Source organism: Thamnophis sirtalis, unplaced genomic scaffold (assembly GCF_051295495.1).
Source record: "Thamnophis sirtalis isolate CommonGarterSnake01/CBP01778 unplaced genomic scaffold, rThaSir2_p1.2 scaffold_14, whole genome shotgun sequence".
Taxonomy (NCBI): Eukaryota; Metazoa; Chordata; class Lepidosauria; order Squamata; family Natricidae; genus Thamnophis; species Thamnophis sirtalis.
Genome location: NW_028261394.1, coordinates 14,509,474 through 14,527,837, shown reverse-complemented (window position 1 = coordinate 14,527,837; position 18,364 = coordinate 14,509,474). Strand labels below are relative to the sequence as shown.

The 18,364-nt window shown below is 45.5% G+C and overlaps 1 protein-coding gene across 1 annotated transcript in view; it reads right to left on the bottom strand.

Moving 5' to 3' along the window:
• Positions 1-3,895: 3,895 nt before the first annotated feature.
• The window catches only part of WDR90 (WD repeat domain 90), a 69,588-nt gene continuing 55,119 nt past the window's right edge, over positions 3,896-18,364 (bottom strand). Inside the window, 9 exon segments of the mRNA XM_087728461.1 lie at positions 3,896-4,053; positions 5,078-5,162; positions 6,195-6,314; positions 7,039-7,182; positions 8,530-8,660; positions 14,185-14,365; positions 15,793-15,915; positions 16,020-16,191; positions 17,434-17,545. Coding sequence (XP_087584587.1) covers positions 3,896-4,053; positions 5,078-5,162; positions 6,195-6,314; positions 7,039-7,182; positions 8,530-8,660; positions 14,185-14,365; positions 15,793-15,915; positions 16,020-16,191; positions 17,434-17,545 — 1,226 coding nt within the window.

Below are 18,364 nucleotides of genomic sequence, written 5' to 3'. Positions count from 1 at the left end.
TTCGTATTATTTGCTTCATTGTGATTTGATGGGGCCAAAAGGGGGAAAAATATGGAGCATATTCTATGTTGAATAAAATGGGAGGATTCCCCACCATCCGGTCAGAGCTGAAGAAGCTTCTTGGGTGAGAAGCGAAACATCTTCAAAGAAAAAGAAAAAAGTCCAGTTGCTTCTTGAAAAAAAGCACCTTTGGGATGGGAAGAGGAAATTTCTCCTAGTTACAGATGACTAACCGACATTGGCCACAGCAACCTCTTTCAATGGCTAAGGTGGAGGTAAACATAATAGGCAGCCATCAATATCCCAATCTACATATAAAAAGCCACACACAAGAGGCACCACATAAATACCACACAAAATAGACCAAAGCAGGGGTCGGCAACCTTAAACACTTAAAGGTCCTTAAACACTTAAAGGTCCTAACTGGAAGCCCCCCCCCCCCCCCTCTCGTTCAATTCTGGAGCCAACTGGAAGTCCGGTTCTCTCTACCATAGAGTCTCTTCCTAGTGCGGCATCCTTTTTCTTCCACCTGTCCTAACCGAAAGCCTTATCAATTGTGGAACTGACTGGAAAACCCACCTCTTGCCAGAGTCTCTTGGCGTATCCTGCTCCCCCCCTCCCACCAAAAAAACCCGGAAGCTCCTCAAAATTGTGGTGCCGACTTGACGACAGGGAGCCGCAGCAGAGGCATGAAAGAGCCACATGCGGCTCGAGAGCTGTGGGTTGCTGACCCTTGGAATAGCCCGAAGCATACAGAGAAGTTCCCGGAGGATGAGCTCCACTGCAAGTCTGAAAGCTCAGAAGATAAAAACTTTGGCCCAGTTTGGATGCTGTCAAAAAAACCCAAGATAGCTGTGACAGTGGGATTGAATATTTTATCTATCTTTATGTTTGGCATCCATTAAAAATGGGTGAAACTGATCAGATGTTTCTTGGCTTGCCTTTTTCTTGGCTTCTCTGACTGCCCTGTAGACAACTCTGGGGGGTTGGTTATACAGCTAAAATGGGGCTGATTTTCTCAGGTTTTATGAAAGAAGGAGCGTTTGGCTGAATCATCTTAACTTCTGGAACAAGAGAAAGCCGCAGAGGTTGAAATACACAAAACTATTCATTTATTTGGAATTTTTTTTAAAAAAATTAAAACAAGTCCAATTCTTTTGTTATCAAATACAAACGAAAACCAAGTGCAAAGTGAATGTTGTTGCTTCGGGTTGTTACAGGCCAAGGTTAAGAAAGGAAAGAAACACCTGTTGCACTGCTGGTATCCGATCACACTACCTGAGGAACAAACTTGTGTGTCATTCACCATGCGTTCTAAAAGCAAAAGTCATCATCTTTATAAATTCCGAGTATAAAATGAGCTTGAAAGTTCCTGATCTCTAAAACAAATCCTTTAAAAGGTGAACCTGTACTTTGACAGCCTACTCAGCAGTTGTTGCTCAGCAGTGTATCTTTTTGGTTAATGCTTTGTGTGATCCCGTTACTGAGAAAAACCGAAAGCAAGAATGGGAGAAAGGCATTCCTTTTCAGCTAAATGTTCATTTGAAAATGTAACCGGCAACTATAAAACTATACAATCAAAATGCAGTTCCTGGAAGAGAATGCAATTTTTTTTTTAAAAAAAGAAGAAGCTATTTTAGTTGTAGAAAAATATGGAAAATATACATATATACATTTGACACAATGCGTAAGAGTAAGGGAACTAAAACCAACTGCAACAGAAGAGAGGAACATTGTGCTACCCTCTTCCCTGTTTCACAATAGATCTCCCCTGGGCCAAATACTTTAGCTGGGGTTCGCATGTTACTTAAAATCCACGTATTCTTGTAGGGACATCAGAAGTAGGGAGATCAGTTGTTATAATCGGCAGCTTGGGCCACTGATTCTGAAAAACCACCCCACTTTTTAAAAAGGTGCTTGGACAGATGCCACCTGACAATTCCAGAGGTGACGAGATCTCTCGCAATGGATGCGTCTGCCAACTGCTATCATGTCAAAAAGCCAGGGAGAATCAGCCATCCCCTATTAACATCCGGCCATTTTTTGGCTCGTGGTTCTGAGGGGCTGATCAAGCTACTTTGGTGAGCTGAAAAAAGAATGAGACAAACTAGAGTTATCTGCGGAACTATTAGGAAGTGAGACAATTTAGCATCGTGGCTTCAAATGCAAAGAAAGGTGCTACGGATAATCCTTGATTTACGATGGACCCCAAAAAGGTACTTACAACCTGGATTCGAAGCTCCAAAAGCCACCCCCTCCCATGGTCACATTATCGCATTTTGCGCCCTGGGCAACAGCCCCAACCCTTTGTGGTCACATGACTGCGAATTATGACCTCTTTTTTTTTTTTTGCCAAAACCCAGCATCCAATGTCCATTGCGGACAGTGAAGTTTACTTAACGGTATTTGTTTAATGACTGTGGATTTGTTTTAACAACCATGGAGATTCGTTAAACGACTGCCACCAAAAAGAAAGTAATAAAAATCAGGTTGGTCACAGGATAACTTGCTTAATGACTGGCCAGACGTACGACCGTAATTCTGGGCTGAATTACACTCGTGAATTGAGAACTACCTGTAACCTAAATCTTTATGGAGATTCTCCGTCATCCAGGTTGTCCCAAAGGTGCTTTTTCAAAAGGCAACTGGACTTTGTTTTTCTTTGAAGAGGTTTCACTTCTCATCCAAGAAGCTTCTTTAGTTCTACATTTATTTGCAGTTGAACTGGAGAAGCTTCTTGGATGAGAAGAGAAACCTCTTCAAGGAAAACAAAGTCCAGCTGCCTTTTGAAAAAGCACCTTGTGGGCTACCTGTATCCTAAAAAAAGGATCCTGAAGCGCAAATAGAAGAGGAAGAACTTCTTCCAAATCCTGCAGGCTCTGAATTGACTGCTATCATCATCAGTTTTAATGGCCCATGCAGAGTTTTGTACAGCAGATACATTCTCAGTATGCCCAGAGAGAGAAATACCTGTCTCTACCTAGGATTGAACTCACAGCCTCCTGATTGTGAGGCGAGAACTCCAACTCTAGGCCACCACACCGCTCCTCTGAACTGACTTCTATGCTAGTGGCTAAATTCAAGCTGTCACTTGAATCCCACTGACTGTTCTGACCGAGGCTTCCTTGGAAAGCAAGAAGCAGTCTTAGTCCCTGAAAAACCTCTTTTATTTACGTGACTGTGAATTCCTTTCATTCACAGTCAGCAAGGCTTAGCAAACAGTCTTTCAGAGGAATGTTTATCAACACGCACCTTATCTCGCATGGAGAGCTGCCAGATAACTAGTGTCCAAATGCAAGGCAAAGCAAAACTTGATACAGAATCTCTTATAATCACAAACAGAACTTTCCACTCTTGACACGACTGAATGAACAAATTGTTTTCTGCAAAATCTCACTTCTCATTCGTTCCCCTGTTGTTTCCTATGGGAGGGGCCAATCACCTTCCACCTGTGACTTTACTCCCAAGTCAACCCTGCTTTCTTAGTTGTTCTTGTGTTCTGGCAGCTCTGCGCATGCGCACACTGGGAACAGGCGCCAACTGTTCCTCAGCCCCATTGCTGTCTATCTCCCTCTCTGCCTCCGATGCAGAGCCCTCCTCTGAGCTTCCCTCAGTCCCCAGTACTGGCCCATGCTCCTCCCCAACTTCCTTACTGTCCGACTCTACCGACGGGCCACAACACTGACTGGGATTCAAGTGACAACTCAGCTCTAATCTAGATAGCTGCCTGTCCCCTCCTCCCCAAATTTGGGGCTGTTTAACTTGGGGCTAGAAGTTGCAGCTGGCCCACGATAAGAGGAGATGAGCGTCATTCCAGGGTTCACAAGCAACCACCATCTGGCCATGATTCCCCTGGACAACAGGCCAAAATGATGGTGAAGGGGATGGCCTCCATTCACCTGCTCTGGACTTCCCACACCAGGATCTCATTGTAGGAGGCTGTGAAGAGGCGTTTCCCAGAGGGGGCAAATCTGCAGAGGCAAACTGTGTCGTTGTGGCCTGCATAGTCCTCCGATGTCCTTGTTGCGCGATCAATCAGTCTCAGCATACGTTCTGCGCGGCAGAGAAAGGTATTGACTAAGAGAAGATACGTTTACGGTTGGGTGGCATACTGAAATGTTGTAGAACTACAGGGAACTACAGGGGAAGTAAAACATCTGGTAGCCAACGTCTTCAAACAAATGTGACTTGCTTACCCAGTTTTCATCTCAGGTTCTATCTCTAATCCTTTTTTTTTTTTAAATTAAGTTTTTATTTTATTATGATGTAAACAATCCATTGTCCATTAAACAGTGTGTCATCTGGATACAAATATTTTATGCAATAACAATTCATATTTACAAACATTCATTATTTATCTATTCCAGTTTAATACCAATACCATAAATATCTACTGCTATAGCAATCCTCCTATTTAGTTCTATTAATTACGTTAACTCTATTGATGCATGTTCCAGATCACAAGGAAGGTAAAATATTTAGGGATCCAATTAACAGCGAGATGGGTAACGATTAAGGAAGATAATTATTATAAGCTGATACAGCAAACTAAGACAGACTTGGAAAAATGGGGGGGAAAATTGTAACTATCGTTAATAGGAAGGATAGCTACAATTAAGATGAATGTATTAACCAAGGTTACTATATTTATTTCAAAGAATTCCAATAAGATGGGAGAAAAAAATATTTTGAAGATCTCCATAAAGCAATAATAAAATATATCAGGCAGGGAGGGAAAAAGAGCAAGAATTAATTTTAACATTAATGTTACTGTCTCTAATCCTAAATGCTAAAAACTTGAAGAAAAAATGTGATGACTGAAGCTCTTAAACCAGGGGTGACCAAGCCGGCTGGGGAATTCTGGGAGTTTAAATCCACAAGTCTTAAAGTTCCCAAGTTTGGACACCGGACGCTTGAGAACAATACCTGGCGTGAATCAAACTCCCTGCAAGCTGATTTGTTTGCACCAATGCTCTATTTGTTGGAGCATTGGTAATGCGCTGCTAACATCCAGGGCTGCCTAGCTTGCTTTTGAGAGAAACGACACATGACACATTTAACCTCTCCAGATACGTACCGCTGAAGCCAACAGCGATGGTGCAGGCAAATGGAGACAAACTCAGCGAAGCAGCAAAGGAAGGTAAGGGAATCTTCTCAATGACCTACGTGACGTGAGGGGGAATCAAAAATGTCATTTAAAAAAATGTCTGACATTATCTTGGTTACAGTTCTTTGCTCTGTTCTTCTCAGGGATTTCTTCTTCCAATTAAAAATCCATACCCTCAATCTTTCTATAAATGAACGAACGAATGAATGGTATTCAATCATGCTAGAAATAAGCACCTGAAAACATTAGTACAGCAGTAAATTGGCATTTCTGCTTCTCTCTAATTCAGTCCAACTCTATGATACAACAGACAATCGCAGGTGCGGTGAGAAGTTTCTACTGCTTGGCTGCTATGTTTTCTAGGTGGCATCAGAGGTTGTGCTATTTTATCACATCCAGCATTTATGCAGATCTTGATATAAAGAGGAATAGCATAGAAATGGAATGGAATTGAAAATAGAACAGAAATAGAATAGAATAATAGATTAGAAAAGAATATAGAATAGAAAATAGAATAATAGAATAGAATCTGTATTGCCACTTTAAAAGTACAATAATCAGCATACATTAAAATGAAATTTCATCACAATCTGCTCTCAAAAACAACTATTATGCATATATGTGTATACATACACATATATCACACAAAGAAACATCACAGGCTAGTTCAAATGTTTACATATACGTGGCAAAAAAAAAAAAAAAGAACAGAATCTAGTAGACCTGCTATAGATACTTCAAAACCTCCTCCAAGAGGGGAGCAACAGAAACAGACCATAAAGTGGGTCTCTAACGATGCTTTGAGTTATAAGCACATAGCGTTTATAAGCAGTATTATGAATAATGGGAAGCAAGCTTCCTATAAACTTCTCGGTTGTCCTCACCACTCTCTGTAAGGAATTTCTATCTGAGACACTGCTGCCACCATACCAAACAGTGATGCAGTTTGTTAAAACGCTGTCAATCGTGCCTCAACCTTCTCCCCAAGCTTGAAGGCTGAAGTGGTCTCATCTAGCAACACATATGCCTCACCAGATTCAACCAATGACTCCGTGATGCAGCCACTGGTCAAGACAACGCCGCATACCTGTTTCTGTTGCAAGCTGTAGAAGAGGATCTCTTTCTGCAATCCAAAGCCAACGTAAGCAATAGTACTTTTATCCCAAGGGCAAAATGCTGCCAGGCTAGGAGGTAGAGGACTGGGAATCTGAAAAGGAAATCAGACGGGTGCATGTAATCTGGAAACAGCCATGATGGCACAGTGGTTAGAATGCAGTTGTTAACCATCTCACTGGGTAAGATGGCCAAAAAAAAATAAAAATCCTCCTGGGACATTTTTTTTAACCAAGACTAAACCAAGACTTTACTAAAGATTCCATACGGGTACTGAAGCAGAAAAGCCAATTTTAACTATTCCACGTGAAAAAAAGCATAGGAAAACTTCACTTTTTTCCTCCTGGACTTCCCACTGCCCATTGTCCACCACTCATTTGCACTATCTCTGTTCTGAGAAAGGTCTGTTTGCCTCGGACTTCCCCAACTAGTGAAGGGTCGGGTCTGTCTCAGACTCAGGCTCTGTAAACCGCTTAGAGAGGGCTGTAAAAGCACTATGAAGCGGTATATAAGTCCAAGTGATATTGCTAGCACTAACCAGCCCATATCCAATTCAGAAATGACATAAACAATCATTACTACCTTTGGAGAGCTTTTGCTGATCAGCCAAGACCCCTTCCAGAAAATTTACCTTTCTAAGCATTTTCTAAGTATGGAAACTTATCGTTTAACTTAAACAGATAGAGATACACATCTTAGCTGTGGATTATCTTTCTGAGTAATTCCTGGACCATAAATTGATCCAAATTAGAAACATAACCAAGACAACATGATTTGCTATGTGATGGAATTACTACGGAAAAGTAACCTACTCTCACCTCAGGACCTGTGGGAGCCGGAAAGCTTAACCAATCGATGATCTCACACTTGTCCTTCAGCCAGTCAGAAATCCAGACACTGACACGTCGATCACTGCTGGAAGCCAGCCAAAGATCACTTCCTTCAGTCCCAAGTTCGGTGTACTGGAGAAAAATGATATGAAAATGAGAATTTCTCTTGTTTTTCTGTCTTGGTTACACCAACCTCTGGCACAATGCTTATTATACCTGATCTCAGAGTTTGGGTGACATATATTTACAAATGGAATAAAGCCCTGTCTTCCAATCAAGGATAGGCATAAACCTTGAGAACTAGCCACTCAATTTCAGATAGTAATTAAGCTAGAGAAACTTTTTGGGAGCAATGGCAAAAAATAAAAAAAGCAGAGGCTGGGATTTTTAGGATTAGAGGAACGGGACCAAGTAAAGAGAAACAAAGTAGAAAGTTGGGACAGAAATTCTGGTCCCAATTAAGTATTATTAAGTGATGGCTACCTGTATTGGTTTATATTAATCTATTTTTATCTCTTGGTTTGTTATCAGTCTCTATCGGGACTGGAGATGGAGACCGATAGCTTAACTCAGTAGTAGTCAACCTGGTCCCTACTACCCACTAGTGGGCATTCCAGCTTTCATGGTGGGATGTAAGGGCTTGGTGTAACTCTGCTTTATAAATTTTATAAAGTAAAGTTACTTCCCTACTTTATAAATCACCATTACTGTGGAACTGGTGGGCAGTTAGAAAATTTTACTAACAGAGATACAAAAATCTCCGGATCTCTGGGGGTAGCTGATTCCAAAGAGTCCGAGCAGCCACAGATTGGATCTCCTTCAGATGCCGTCAGTCAGATAGTGTCGGCTGGCGGGCCCCCGGAGGAGAGCCTTCTCTGTGGCTGCTCCGACTCTTTGGAATTAGCTACCCCCAGAGATCCGGACCATACCCACTCTCATGGCCTTCAGGAAAGCTGTAAAATCTGGCTGTTCCGGCAGGCCTGGGGCTGTTGACCTCATTGTTGAGGTCCAGCCCCGATTAGAATGAATGTATGTGGTATTATGATTTTAAACTGTCTTTTTTTTCCTCTTTTTTTCTCTCTTTGTTTTGTAAGCCGCCCGGAGTCCTTCAGGATTGGGTGGCATATAAATTTTTATAATTAATTAATAAACAAATAAATAAATAAATAAATAATTTTTTTTAAAAAAGGGTGGTAGGTATAAAAAGGTTGACTATCCCTGGCTTAACTCCAGTGTTGTTTCTGCAATAACCTAACAAAAGTTATCTGTATATTACCAGATAAATGGAATTCAGGTGGAGAGAGGGGGGGGGGGTTACAGAAAGGAAAATAAATAAAAAATATCCTAGAGACCAATAACCTAGGATATTTATTTATTTATTTATTTTCTGTTCTGTAACCCTCCCTCTTCTCTCTCTCCCCACCTGAATTCCATTTATCTGGAAATATACAGGTGGGTAAAACAGTTTGCATGCCTTACCGATTTTCTGGTGCACTGGATAACATTAATGGCCGAGGGTCGGTGGTCAGTAAGGACTCTGATGGTCATCCCTGTACGTGGGCTATTAATGGCAATCAATCCATCCTTGCTTCCTGATAGGATGATTTCCCCTAGAGATGGACACCAGGAATCACCAGTCATAGAAAACAAATATGCACACAAGCACTTGTAACGTCTTCAGAGTCTTCAAATACTTTCAGGAATCCTTTATTCAAGTTTGAATTTACTTTATTGTTATTGCACCTCGTACAATGAAATGAAAAGCCATCTTCAGTATACCTTATAACTATGAAAATAAAAACACAAACACACATCCTTCGCATTCTATACAATTGAAAACCATTCAGAACCAGTGCATTAATATTGCACTATACCGTAGAATTCAATATAGTTACTGCCCTGGGATAGAAGCTGTTTTTCAGCCTATTTGTCCCTGCTTTTACTGTTCTGTACCACCTGCCAGATGGTTAATAGTTTAAAAAAAAGTGCCCAGGATGAGATAGATCTTTAAGGACGTTCTGAACTTTTTAAAGGCAGCGGGAGCTACAAAGCTCTTCCAAAGAGGGGAGAGGGTAACCCATGCAGTTGGCAAACCAGACACAGGGGCAGTAAGTTAAAATACTCTCTATGGTGCAGTGGTAGAAGGTCAGCAGTTTTTCCTTCAGTTGTTGTTTCCTGAGAAGTCTCAGGTCGTATAATCTCTGCTGGGCCCTTTTGACCAAGGCTGCAATGTGAGTTGCCCCAGGTCACGTCCTCTTTTAGGATAACCCCCAGAAACTTAAAACTGGATTAGGGTTGAAAACACCACTAATTGTCTCCTGCAAACTCCACTCCCCTTTGGCTCCTCTCTTATTTCCTCTGGGAGGGGCCATTCATCATCCACCTGCGGCCTTACCCCCAAGTCAATCCCTGTTCTTTAGCTGGCAACTCTGCGCATGCGCACACTGGGAACAGGCTCCAGCTGTTCTTCTGTAGGTTGGTTGTAGGTTGTAGTTTATTTATAGGCCGCCCTTTTCCCTGAGGGGACTCAGGGCGGCTTACAATCAAAAAAGGAAGGGGAGTGTAGGACAATACAAAAAAAGAAATGTGCACAAAGTAAATTAAACTATAAAACTCAACATTCACTCAGCATTCGGGAGGGGCAAGATAAGATTATCCCCAGGCCTGACGGGTTAGCCAGTTCTTGAGGGCTGTACGGAAGGCCTGGACGGTGGTGAGGGTACGAATCTCCACGGGGAGATTGTTCCATAGTGTCGGAGCCGCAACAGAGAAGGCTCTCCTCCGAGTAGTCGCCAGTCGGCACTGACTGGCGGATGGAATACGGAGGAGGCCAAGTCTATGCGATCTGATGGGACGCAGGGAGGTAATTGGCAGAAGGCGGTCTCTCAAATAGCCAGATCCACTACCATGGAGCGCTTTATAGGTGGTGAGTAAGACCTTGAAGTGCACCCGGAGACCAACAGGTAGCCAGTGCAGCTCACGGAGGATCGGTGTTATGTGGGCGAACCGTGGTGCGCCCACGATCACTCGCGCGGCCGCATTCTGGACTAGCTGAAGTCTTCGGATGCTCTTCAAGGGCAGCCCCATGTAGAGCACATTACAGTATTCCAGCCTAGAGATCACAAGGGCTCGAGTGACTGTTGTGAGGGCCTCCCGATTCAGGTAGGGCCGCAACTGGCGCACCAGGCGAACCTGGGCAAATGCCCCCCTGGTCACAGCTGAGAGATGGTGGTCAAAAGTTAGCTGTGAATCCAGGAGGACTCCCAAGTTGCGGGCCCTTTCTGAGGGGTTTAAATTTTGTCCCCCCAGCCTGAGTGATGGTATGGTGGTCAAATTTTTGGGAGGGAAACACAACAGCCACTCGGTCTTGTCTGGGTTGAGTATCAGCTTGTTCGCTCTCATCCAGTCTTTAACGGCTTCCAGTCCCCGGTTCATCACGTCCACCGCTTCATTGAGTTGGCACGGGGCGGACAGATACAACTGTGTATCGTCCGCATATTGGTGATATTTTATCCCGTGCCTTCGGATGATCTCGCCCAGCGGTTTCATGTAAATGTTAAATAGTAGGGGGGATAGGACCGACCCCTGCGGCACCCCATAGGTTAGGGGCCTCAGGGACGATCTCTGCCCCCCCACTAACACCGACTGCGACCTGTCCGAGAGATAGGAGGAGAACCACTGCAAGACAGTGCCGCCCACCCCTATCTCCCGCAGTCGTCGCAGAAGGATACCATGGTCGATGGTATCGAAAGCCGCTGAGAGGTCAAGGAGAACTAGGATGGAAGCATGGCCTCCATCGCTAGCTCTCCAGAGATCATCAGTCAATGCGACCAAAGCGGTTTCTGTGCTGTAACCGGGTCTGAAGCCAGACTGGAAGGGGTCAAGATAGTTAGCTTCCTCCAAGGTACGCTGAAGCTGGAGAGCCACCACCTTCTCAACAACCTTCCCTACAAAGGGAAGGTTGGAGACTGGACGATAGTTATTAAGAATAGCTGGATCCAGAGACGGCTTCTTCAGGAGGGGTCTCACCACCGCTGTCTTAAGCGCGGTGGGAAAGTACCCCTCCCGAAGAGAAGCGGTAACAACCGCCTGGATCCAGCCTCGTGTCACCTCACTGCTGTTGGCAACCAGCCAGGAGGGACACGGGTCCAGTATGCAGGTGGAGGCACTCACAGCTCGCATAGCCTTGTCCACATCCCCAGAGGCAACTTCCTGAAACTCAACCCAGAGATGGTTTGCCAAGTTTTCTCCTTGTGTCCCGGCTGGATCTACTGGGGTGGAGTCCAGGTCCGCTCGAAACCGGGCAACTTTGTCCGCCAAGAACTGGACATATTCCTCAGCCTTACCCTGTAAGGAGTCCCCCGTCTCCCTCCTATTTAGGAGGGAGCGGGTTATCCTAAACAGGGCGGCTGGGCGGGACTTGGCGGACGCTACCAAGGAGGCAATGTATGTTCTTTTTGTTGTTCTTAGGGTCCGAATATACTCCTTGGTGCATGCTGTCAAAAGTGCCCGTTTCGACTCGGACCTATCGGACCTCCACGAGTGCTCTAGGCGTCTCCTCCGGCGCTTTACCTCCCGGAGCTCCTCAGTAAACCAAGGAGGCCTCCGGGGGCCGCTGACCCGGAGGGGCCGTAGCGGCGCAATCCGGTCGAGAGACTCCGAAGCTGCCGAGTGCCAGGCAGCGACGAGGGTCTCCGCCGAACTGTGGGCGAGGGTATCAGGAATAACCCCAAGCTCCGTCTGGAACCTAACAGGATCCATCAGTCGCTTGGGGCGGAACCAGCTGGTCGGTTCCTCCTCCCTACGGTGGAGGTTTGGCCTCCGGAAGTCTAGCCTCAGTAGGTAGTGGTCTGACCACGACAGGGGTATGATCTCATTACCCCTCAGACCAAGATCGTAACTCCACTGCTCCGAGAGAAATACGAGGTCAAGCGTGTGACCCGCTGAGTGAGTTGGGCCTCGAATTACTTGAGTCAAGCCCATGGCTGTCATGGAAGCCATGAACTCCTGCGCTCCATCAGAGTGTTCACCGAGCGAAGGCAAGTTAAAGTCCCCCAGAACTATAAGTCTAGGGAACTCAACCGCCAGCTCGGCTACTGACTCGAGGAGCGAGGGGAGGGCTGCTGCAACGTAGTTGGGAGGCAGGTACGTAAGCAGCAGACCCACTTGACCCTTGAGGTCCAGCTTCACTAGCAGGGACTCACACCCGACAAGCTCCGGAGCAGGGATCCTACGAGGTACTAAAGACTCCCGGACTACGATAGCCACACCGCCACCCCTTCCCTGGGCTCTCGGCTGGTGTAGCACCTGAAATCCGGCTGGGCACATCTCGACGAGGGGGACTCCTCCCTCAGGGCCCAGCCATGTTTCAGTAATACATGCCAGGTCTGTGCCCTCATCAGTCATCAAGTCCCGGATGAGGGGGGCCTTATGAACAACAGACCTGGCATTTAGCGACAGCAGCCTGAGACCAGGGTCCTGAACACCCGCGCCATCTGGCCTTGGAGTGGGACTCCTAGGGCCGGAAGGAGGGATCTCTATGACACAGCGAGCCCTCCTTCCCCGATGATGGCCTGCCCTAAAGTCCCCGCCGTATCTGCCTCTCCCTGTCATGACCGCAATGCTCCGACCCTCACCCGTGGTTGTGGTCCCCCCAACCACCCCGATGACCCCCGTATACCCCGGCAGGTCCTCCAAATCAGTCATACCCAAACTCTCACTCAAACAATCCTCACAAGATAATTAAAACACAAAGTTACAACAGTAATAATAATAAAAGTGAGATCATTCATATCATCCCAAGCAATCCCATGCACTCAACATACCGTATTAAAGTAAAAATTTAAAATTTAAAAGTTTAAAAATTGCACGGGCTCATAGACACAATATTCAGTTTAAGGTAGTCCAAGGGTGTCTTCTGCCCTCTCCTAAGGGAGGGCCTACCTTGAGGGGGGGCTCTTCTGAAAAGTTCAGTGTAGTCCAGGGGGGGGAGGGGCTGGGGGGTAAAGTGAGTTCGGGAGTCAGCTGCAATGGTATGAACCGGGGAGTTAACCATAGTAGCAAGAAGTCTGGTAAGTGTGTTCATTTCAGCAGCTTCTTTTGATGACATTTCCAGGATCAAAGGAGTCCAAAGAGTCCAAAGAGGGAGGGAGGGAAGCCTATCTCTGGTAGAAGGGGGGGGCGCTCCATTCAATAATCGGGCCCAACGTTCTTGGGGCCCAGCGCATCAAAAACAAGTCCAAGGTGGTCAATTTTATTAGCCAACAATGCTGGCGTCTATGGAAGCTGGCAGCTCGGAAATTAAAGTTTGCCGGTCCGCTGCCAGCTGTGAATCATAGGACTCTCCACCTTCCCTCAACTCTGTCCCAGGGGCCAATTTCCCCCTCACCAACTCTCTCTTAGTTCTCCTTTAATCTCCACGGTCTCCACCAGTTCCTTCCGTTCAAGCCGCGATGTTAGGCGGCATAAGATGGTAACCACGGCCGGCAATGTCGGTGGCCAGCAACAGGCAGCGTCCCTCTGCGTCCCTGCGTCCCAAACTCCCCTCTCTCACCAGCTCTCTCGTTGTTCGCTGTTTAAGTTAGTTCCAATCTCCGCTGCAGCCTACAATAGTCGGGGGAAGATCAAAGTTCCCCAGGCAGCTTGGCCATAAAAAATCCCAAACAGCTGAGCTGAGCCGCGGCGTTTTTTTTCAAGCCGGCAACGGCAGGCTAGCGGCACAGCGGCACAGCGGAGGTCGTAATCGCGGCGGTCAGGCAGCAAACACGAAGGGGGAGGTCAGGCTTCTCAAACACGAAGGGGGAGGTCGGGCTTCTCAAACCACTGATGTTTGACTCCGAAGGCAGAGGATAACTGTCAGATAATTCTGGCCCCCTGTCTGCCTCTGACACAAAGCCCTCTTCAGAGCCTTTCCCAGACTCCAGGACTGGCCCAGGTTCCTCCCCAACCTCCTCACTGTCCGAATCTGCTGCCAGCTCCGATGGCCGCTGACAGGCCACAACAGGCTCAGTTGAGAAAGTTGGGAAATGTTGAGATCTTAGCTTGGGAGATTTGAAAAAGAGAAAAAGAACCAAGCCAAAGGGGAAGACAGCAGGAAGGGTGATGCCCAACTCAATATGGTGGTTTGTTCCTTACCATCTGCAGAGTGTCCAAGTGCCATGACGGCCACAGAATGTGGGTGCATTTTCAATTCCATCTCCGTCCGGGAAATGCTGAACAGGCGGATGGTGCCATCACTGTAGCCTGCCACAATATGATGACTTTCGAGCCCATTGATGGAGGTGGGCACTGGGCTCCAGGCCAAGCACAAGCAACTCTAAGGGAAAACAGACCAGTGGTTAGCGATGCCTTAACCACGCCCAGGTGAAAGAGAGGAAAGGAATAGCGGTCCCACTTATGTATCATGCGTGCTGTCAAGCACAGGAAATCAGAAATCCAATGGAAAACAAGTTGCCAAGAGAAGCCCATATAAGATCTACCAAGAAAGCAATCAGAACACAAATACTACAAATGGCAAGAGATAAAAGACTGCACTACTATTGGAAGGATACAGGATGATGTAATGAAATGTTATAATAAAAACTAATTTGAATTTAATTAAATTTAGAATATTACGCATAAAATGAAGTAATAATAGTTATAATCAATGGTTGACTATAACTGATTATAGTTATCATTGTTAATCATTTATATTTATATAACTATAAATGATTAACAATGATAATAATGCACATATATATATATATACTAGAGTGATAATATGAAATTTTATACATATTTTAAGTGAGGATTATGGAGAGGATGCCCAAAGGTTTTGTGACTAAAGATAAACAATTTTACATAGTCCTTGACTTACAACAGTTTATTTAATGACCATTCAAATTTATAACAGCACTGAAAAAAGGACAGTTTTTCACATCACCTTTGCAGCATTCCCATGATCACATGATAAAAATTCAGGCGCTAGGCGAGGGATTCATATTTATGATGGTTACAGTGTCACAAGGTCACGTGATTTCCTTTTTCGATTTTTGGACAAGCAAAGTCTTGAGAATACTCTCAAGTTCTTCACTGTGAAGTTGCCCATGCTGAAAGTACCGTATTTTTCAGAGTATAAGATGCACCAAAGTTTTGAAGAGGCAAATAAAAAAAAAGTTTTTGCATTCTGTAAACCTCCCAAAAAACGGTCCGTTTCCCCCTGTCTCCCCCCCAAAAGGCATGAATAGCCTTTAGGGGCTTGTAGAATGCTCCGGGGGGGGGGGAACGGGGGACAAAAAAACAGCCCATTTTTTGTGAAAACGCACCCATTTTTTGTTTAAAAAAAAAAAGGACATGGATAGGGGCTGGAGGGGTAAAATTGAGCAAAAAACGGACCGTTTTTTGCTCATTTTTGCTCTCCCCAGTCCCCAAGAGGACTCTATAAGTCTCCTAAAGGCTATGCACGGCCATTTTGGTGAAGGGGGCAGGATTTCAGGAGGCAAAAAATGCTATATTTGGTGCATAAGACGCACCCAGATTTTCAGCCTCTTTTTTGAGGGAAAAGGGTGCGTCTTATACTCTGAAAAATACGGTATCTTGCCAAACTGACTACATTCCCTTGGCAACCAAGAGTTAAGGCTTCATGGATCCTTGGGGAGGTCAGGCCTGTGCGGCTTTCTGCAGTGCAAGGACTCTAAGCTTGGCCTCCTCTTAACACCTCCCTCCAGTCTAGTTGGAGAGCCCGACACATCCTTCCAAAATTACCTGATTGAGGACTTGAAACTGCACCACCAGCTCCAAACTAGCCAGGGACCAAACCCTGACGCTTCCGTCCTCCGCACAGGTAGCGAAGTGAGACTCTCCGGGACTGAAGGCCACCTCACTCACCTGGAGCAACGGAAAAGAGATGACAACTTGTCTCAACAAGGAAGCAGCAGCTCACTTGATTTGGATTTATCCATGACTGCCAAGACACGTGCTCCAAGGCAAACCTTGTTCTTGTGGCCACTGATCAGCCGGATGCTGGTGTTCTCCGTCCAGTTGATGTACCACAAGGTCCCTGCGGTGGTCCCCACGATGCCCATGTCCATGCCATCATCAAAAGCGGCGCTCACAATGGTCCCGTCAAGAGTTATTTCCTGCTCCAAGAGAACGGAGTTAGATCTACAGGAAAGAGCCCAAAAGAGGAAAGAAGAGAAATTAAAGATATTCCATCTTAGTTGCACAACTGTTAACATCAGGCCTGCAGAGAGTACACACACACACACACACACACACACCACACACACAGTGGTACCTTGATACTTGTCAATTTGGTTGTGGGAGGTGCGATGAGTGCCAAAAATGATGAGTACCAAACAATTTTTTCCAGATAAGGAATAATGGTAGTGACAAGAAGTTCTAGTTTGTGGGTTGAGTACCAAATAAATGATGAGTAGCAGGACAATTTTTTTGCATTAAAATGAGTTGGGTACCAAATTTGATGAGTTTTAAAGCAGTTGAGTACCAAGGTAGCAATAGCAATAGCACTTAGACTTATATACCGCTTCATAGTGCTTTTCCAGCCCTCTCTAAGCAGTTTTACAGAGTCAGCCTCTTGCCCCCCAACAATTTGGGTCCTCATTTTGCCCACCTCGAAAGGATGGAAGGCTGAGTCAACCTTCAGCCTGGTGAGATGCGAACTGTCAAATTGCAGGAAGCCGGCAGTCAGCAGAAGTAGCCTGCAGTTCTGCACTCTAACCAAAGTGCCACCTCGGCTCTCTGCACTCTAACCACTGTGCCACAGGTACCACTGTCTCTCTCTCTCTCTCTGTTTGTGTGTGTGTGTGTGTGTGTATGTGTACAAAACCACACATACATACATTTACACACAAATACAAACATAACTATGTTACAAGGTATGCTAATGTTTTGCTTTTTATTGAATATCAGCCAATAACCCAGCGTTGCTCGGGTATTTGTTTATCCTAATCCTGTATTAGACAGGAAAAGGAATGAATTATATCTATAATGTGAAGTCAAAGTAATTCACTGTAGATATGATTCCTTTTCCTTTCAGCAGCCCAGGTGTCCAAGAGTTAGGCTGGAACACACACACACACAAGGGATTTTAGTGGCGTCTTACCCCCAGAGTATGTTTCCAGAGAGTATGTCATCTGTGTACCAAGTCATTTCAGCAGCCCAGGCATTCCAGAGTTATGCTGGTGCACACATACATAGACACATACACACCCACCCATCGAGGGGTATTTAGGGGTGTCTTACTCCCGAATATTATACACACACACACACACACACACACACACACACACACACACACACAAACCAATTTGGGCTGGAAGCCCAGCTGCTCTCCATCATCTGGTATCTCCAGAACCAAACATTCACCCTGCAGTCCCTTCACACCTGGCATCAGATCCTTTGACTCTCAGCTCTTGGACTGCGGCCACTGACCAAATCTGGATCTTCTTGGTATTGCTGCCACTGACCAGCCGGTTATGGCGACATTGCAGTACTCCTAGACAAGGGAAGGATTATTCTGATGAAAACAGATTTCCTCCAACTCCTGCTGGAGGCTGCAGAGATCAACCCTCCTTGTTAGAGATGAGAAATTGGGTGGAGCATTAAGGATATGAGCAGTGGTGGGATTCAATTTTTTTTAACTACCGGTTCTGTGCCGTAGTGTGGCTTGGTGGGCGTGGCAGGGGAAGGATACTGAAAAATCCCCCATTTCCTCCCAATCAGCTGGGACTCAAGAGACAGAGAATTGATGGGGGCGGGGCCAGTCAGAGGTGGCATTTGCCAGTTCTCCAAACTACTCAAAATTTGCGCTACTGGTTCTCCAGAACTGGTCAGAACTTGCTAAATTCCACCTCTGGATATGAGGGTTGGGATGGTCCTGGGATGACTAGTTTCAACCATCACTTCTGCAGCTCTTGGAGAGACCAACTATCTTTTAAACCTGATCAGGGGCTAATCGGGGTTCCAAGATAACTCGTTTGAGAAAAGTAAGGACAATCTTTCACTGAACCACCATCAATTCCAGCATGTCATCTTCTTTTAATAACCCCATAATCCCTTGCATCGGGGTGTAATCTGGGCAACTGAATGGAGCTGGGTGTTTACTGGCCAGTTGCCTTTCCTGTCACCAATGTGGAGTTTTGTTCAGCAGATACATTCTCATTGTGCCCAGAGAGAGAAATATCAGCCTCTACCTAGATTCAAGAAACTTCTCTTAAGTTCAGTACTCCCATTAGTTCAAGATGCTTCTCATACCTCTTTTTCTCCCGCTATGTATTCCAAGACAGACTGTAATTAAAATTTAGGTGTGTATGTC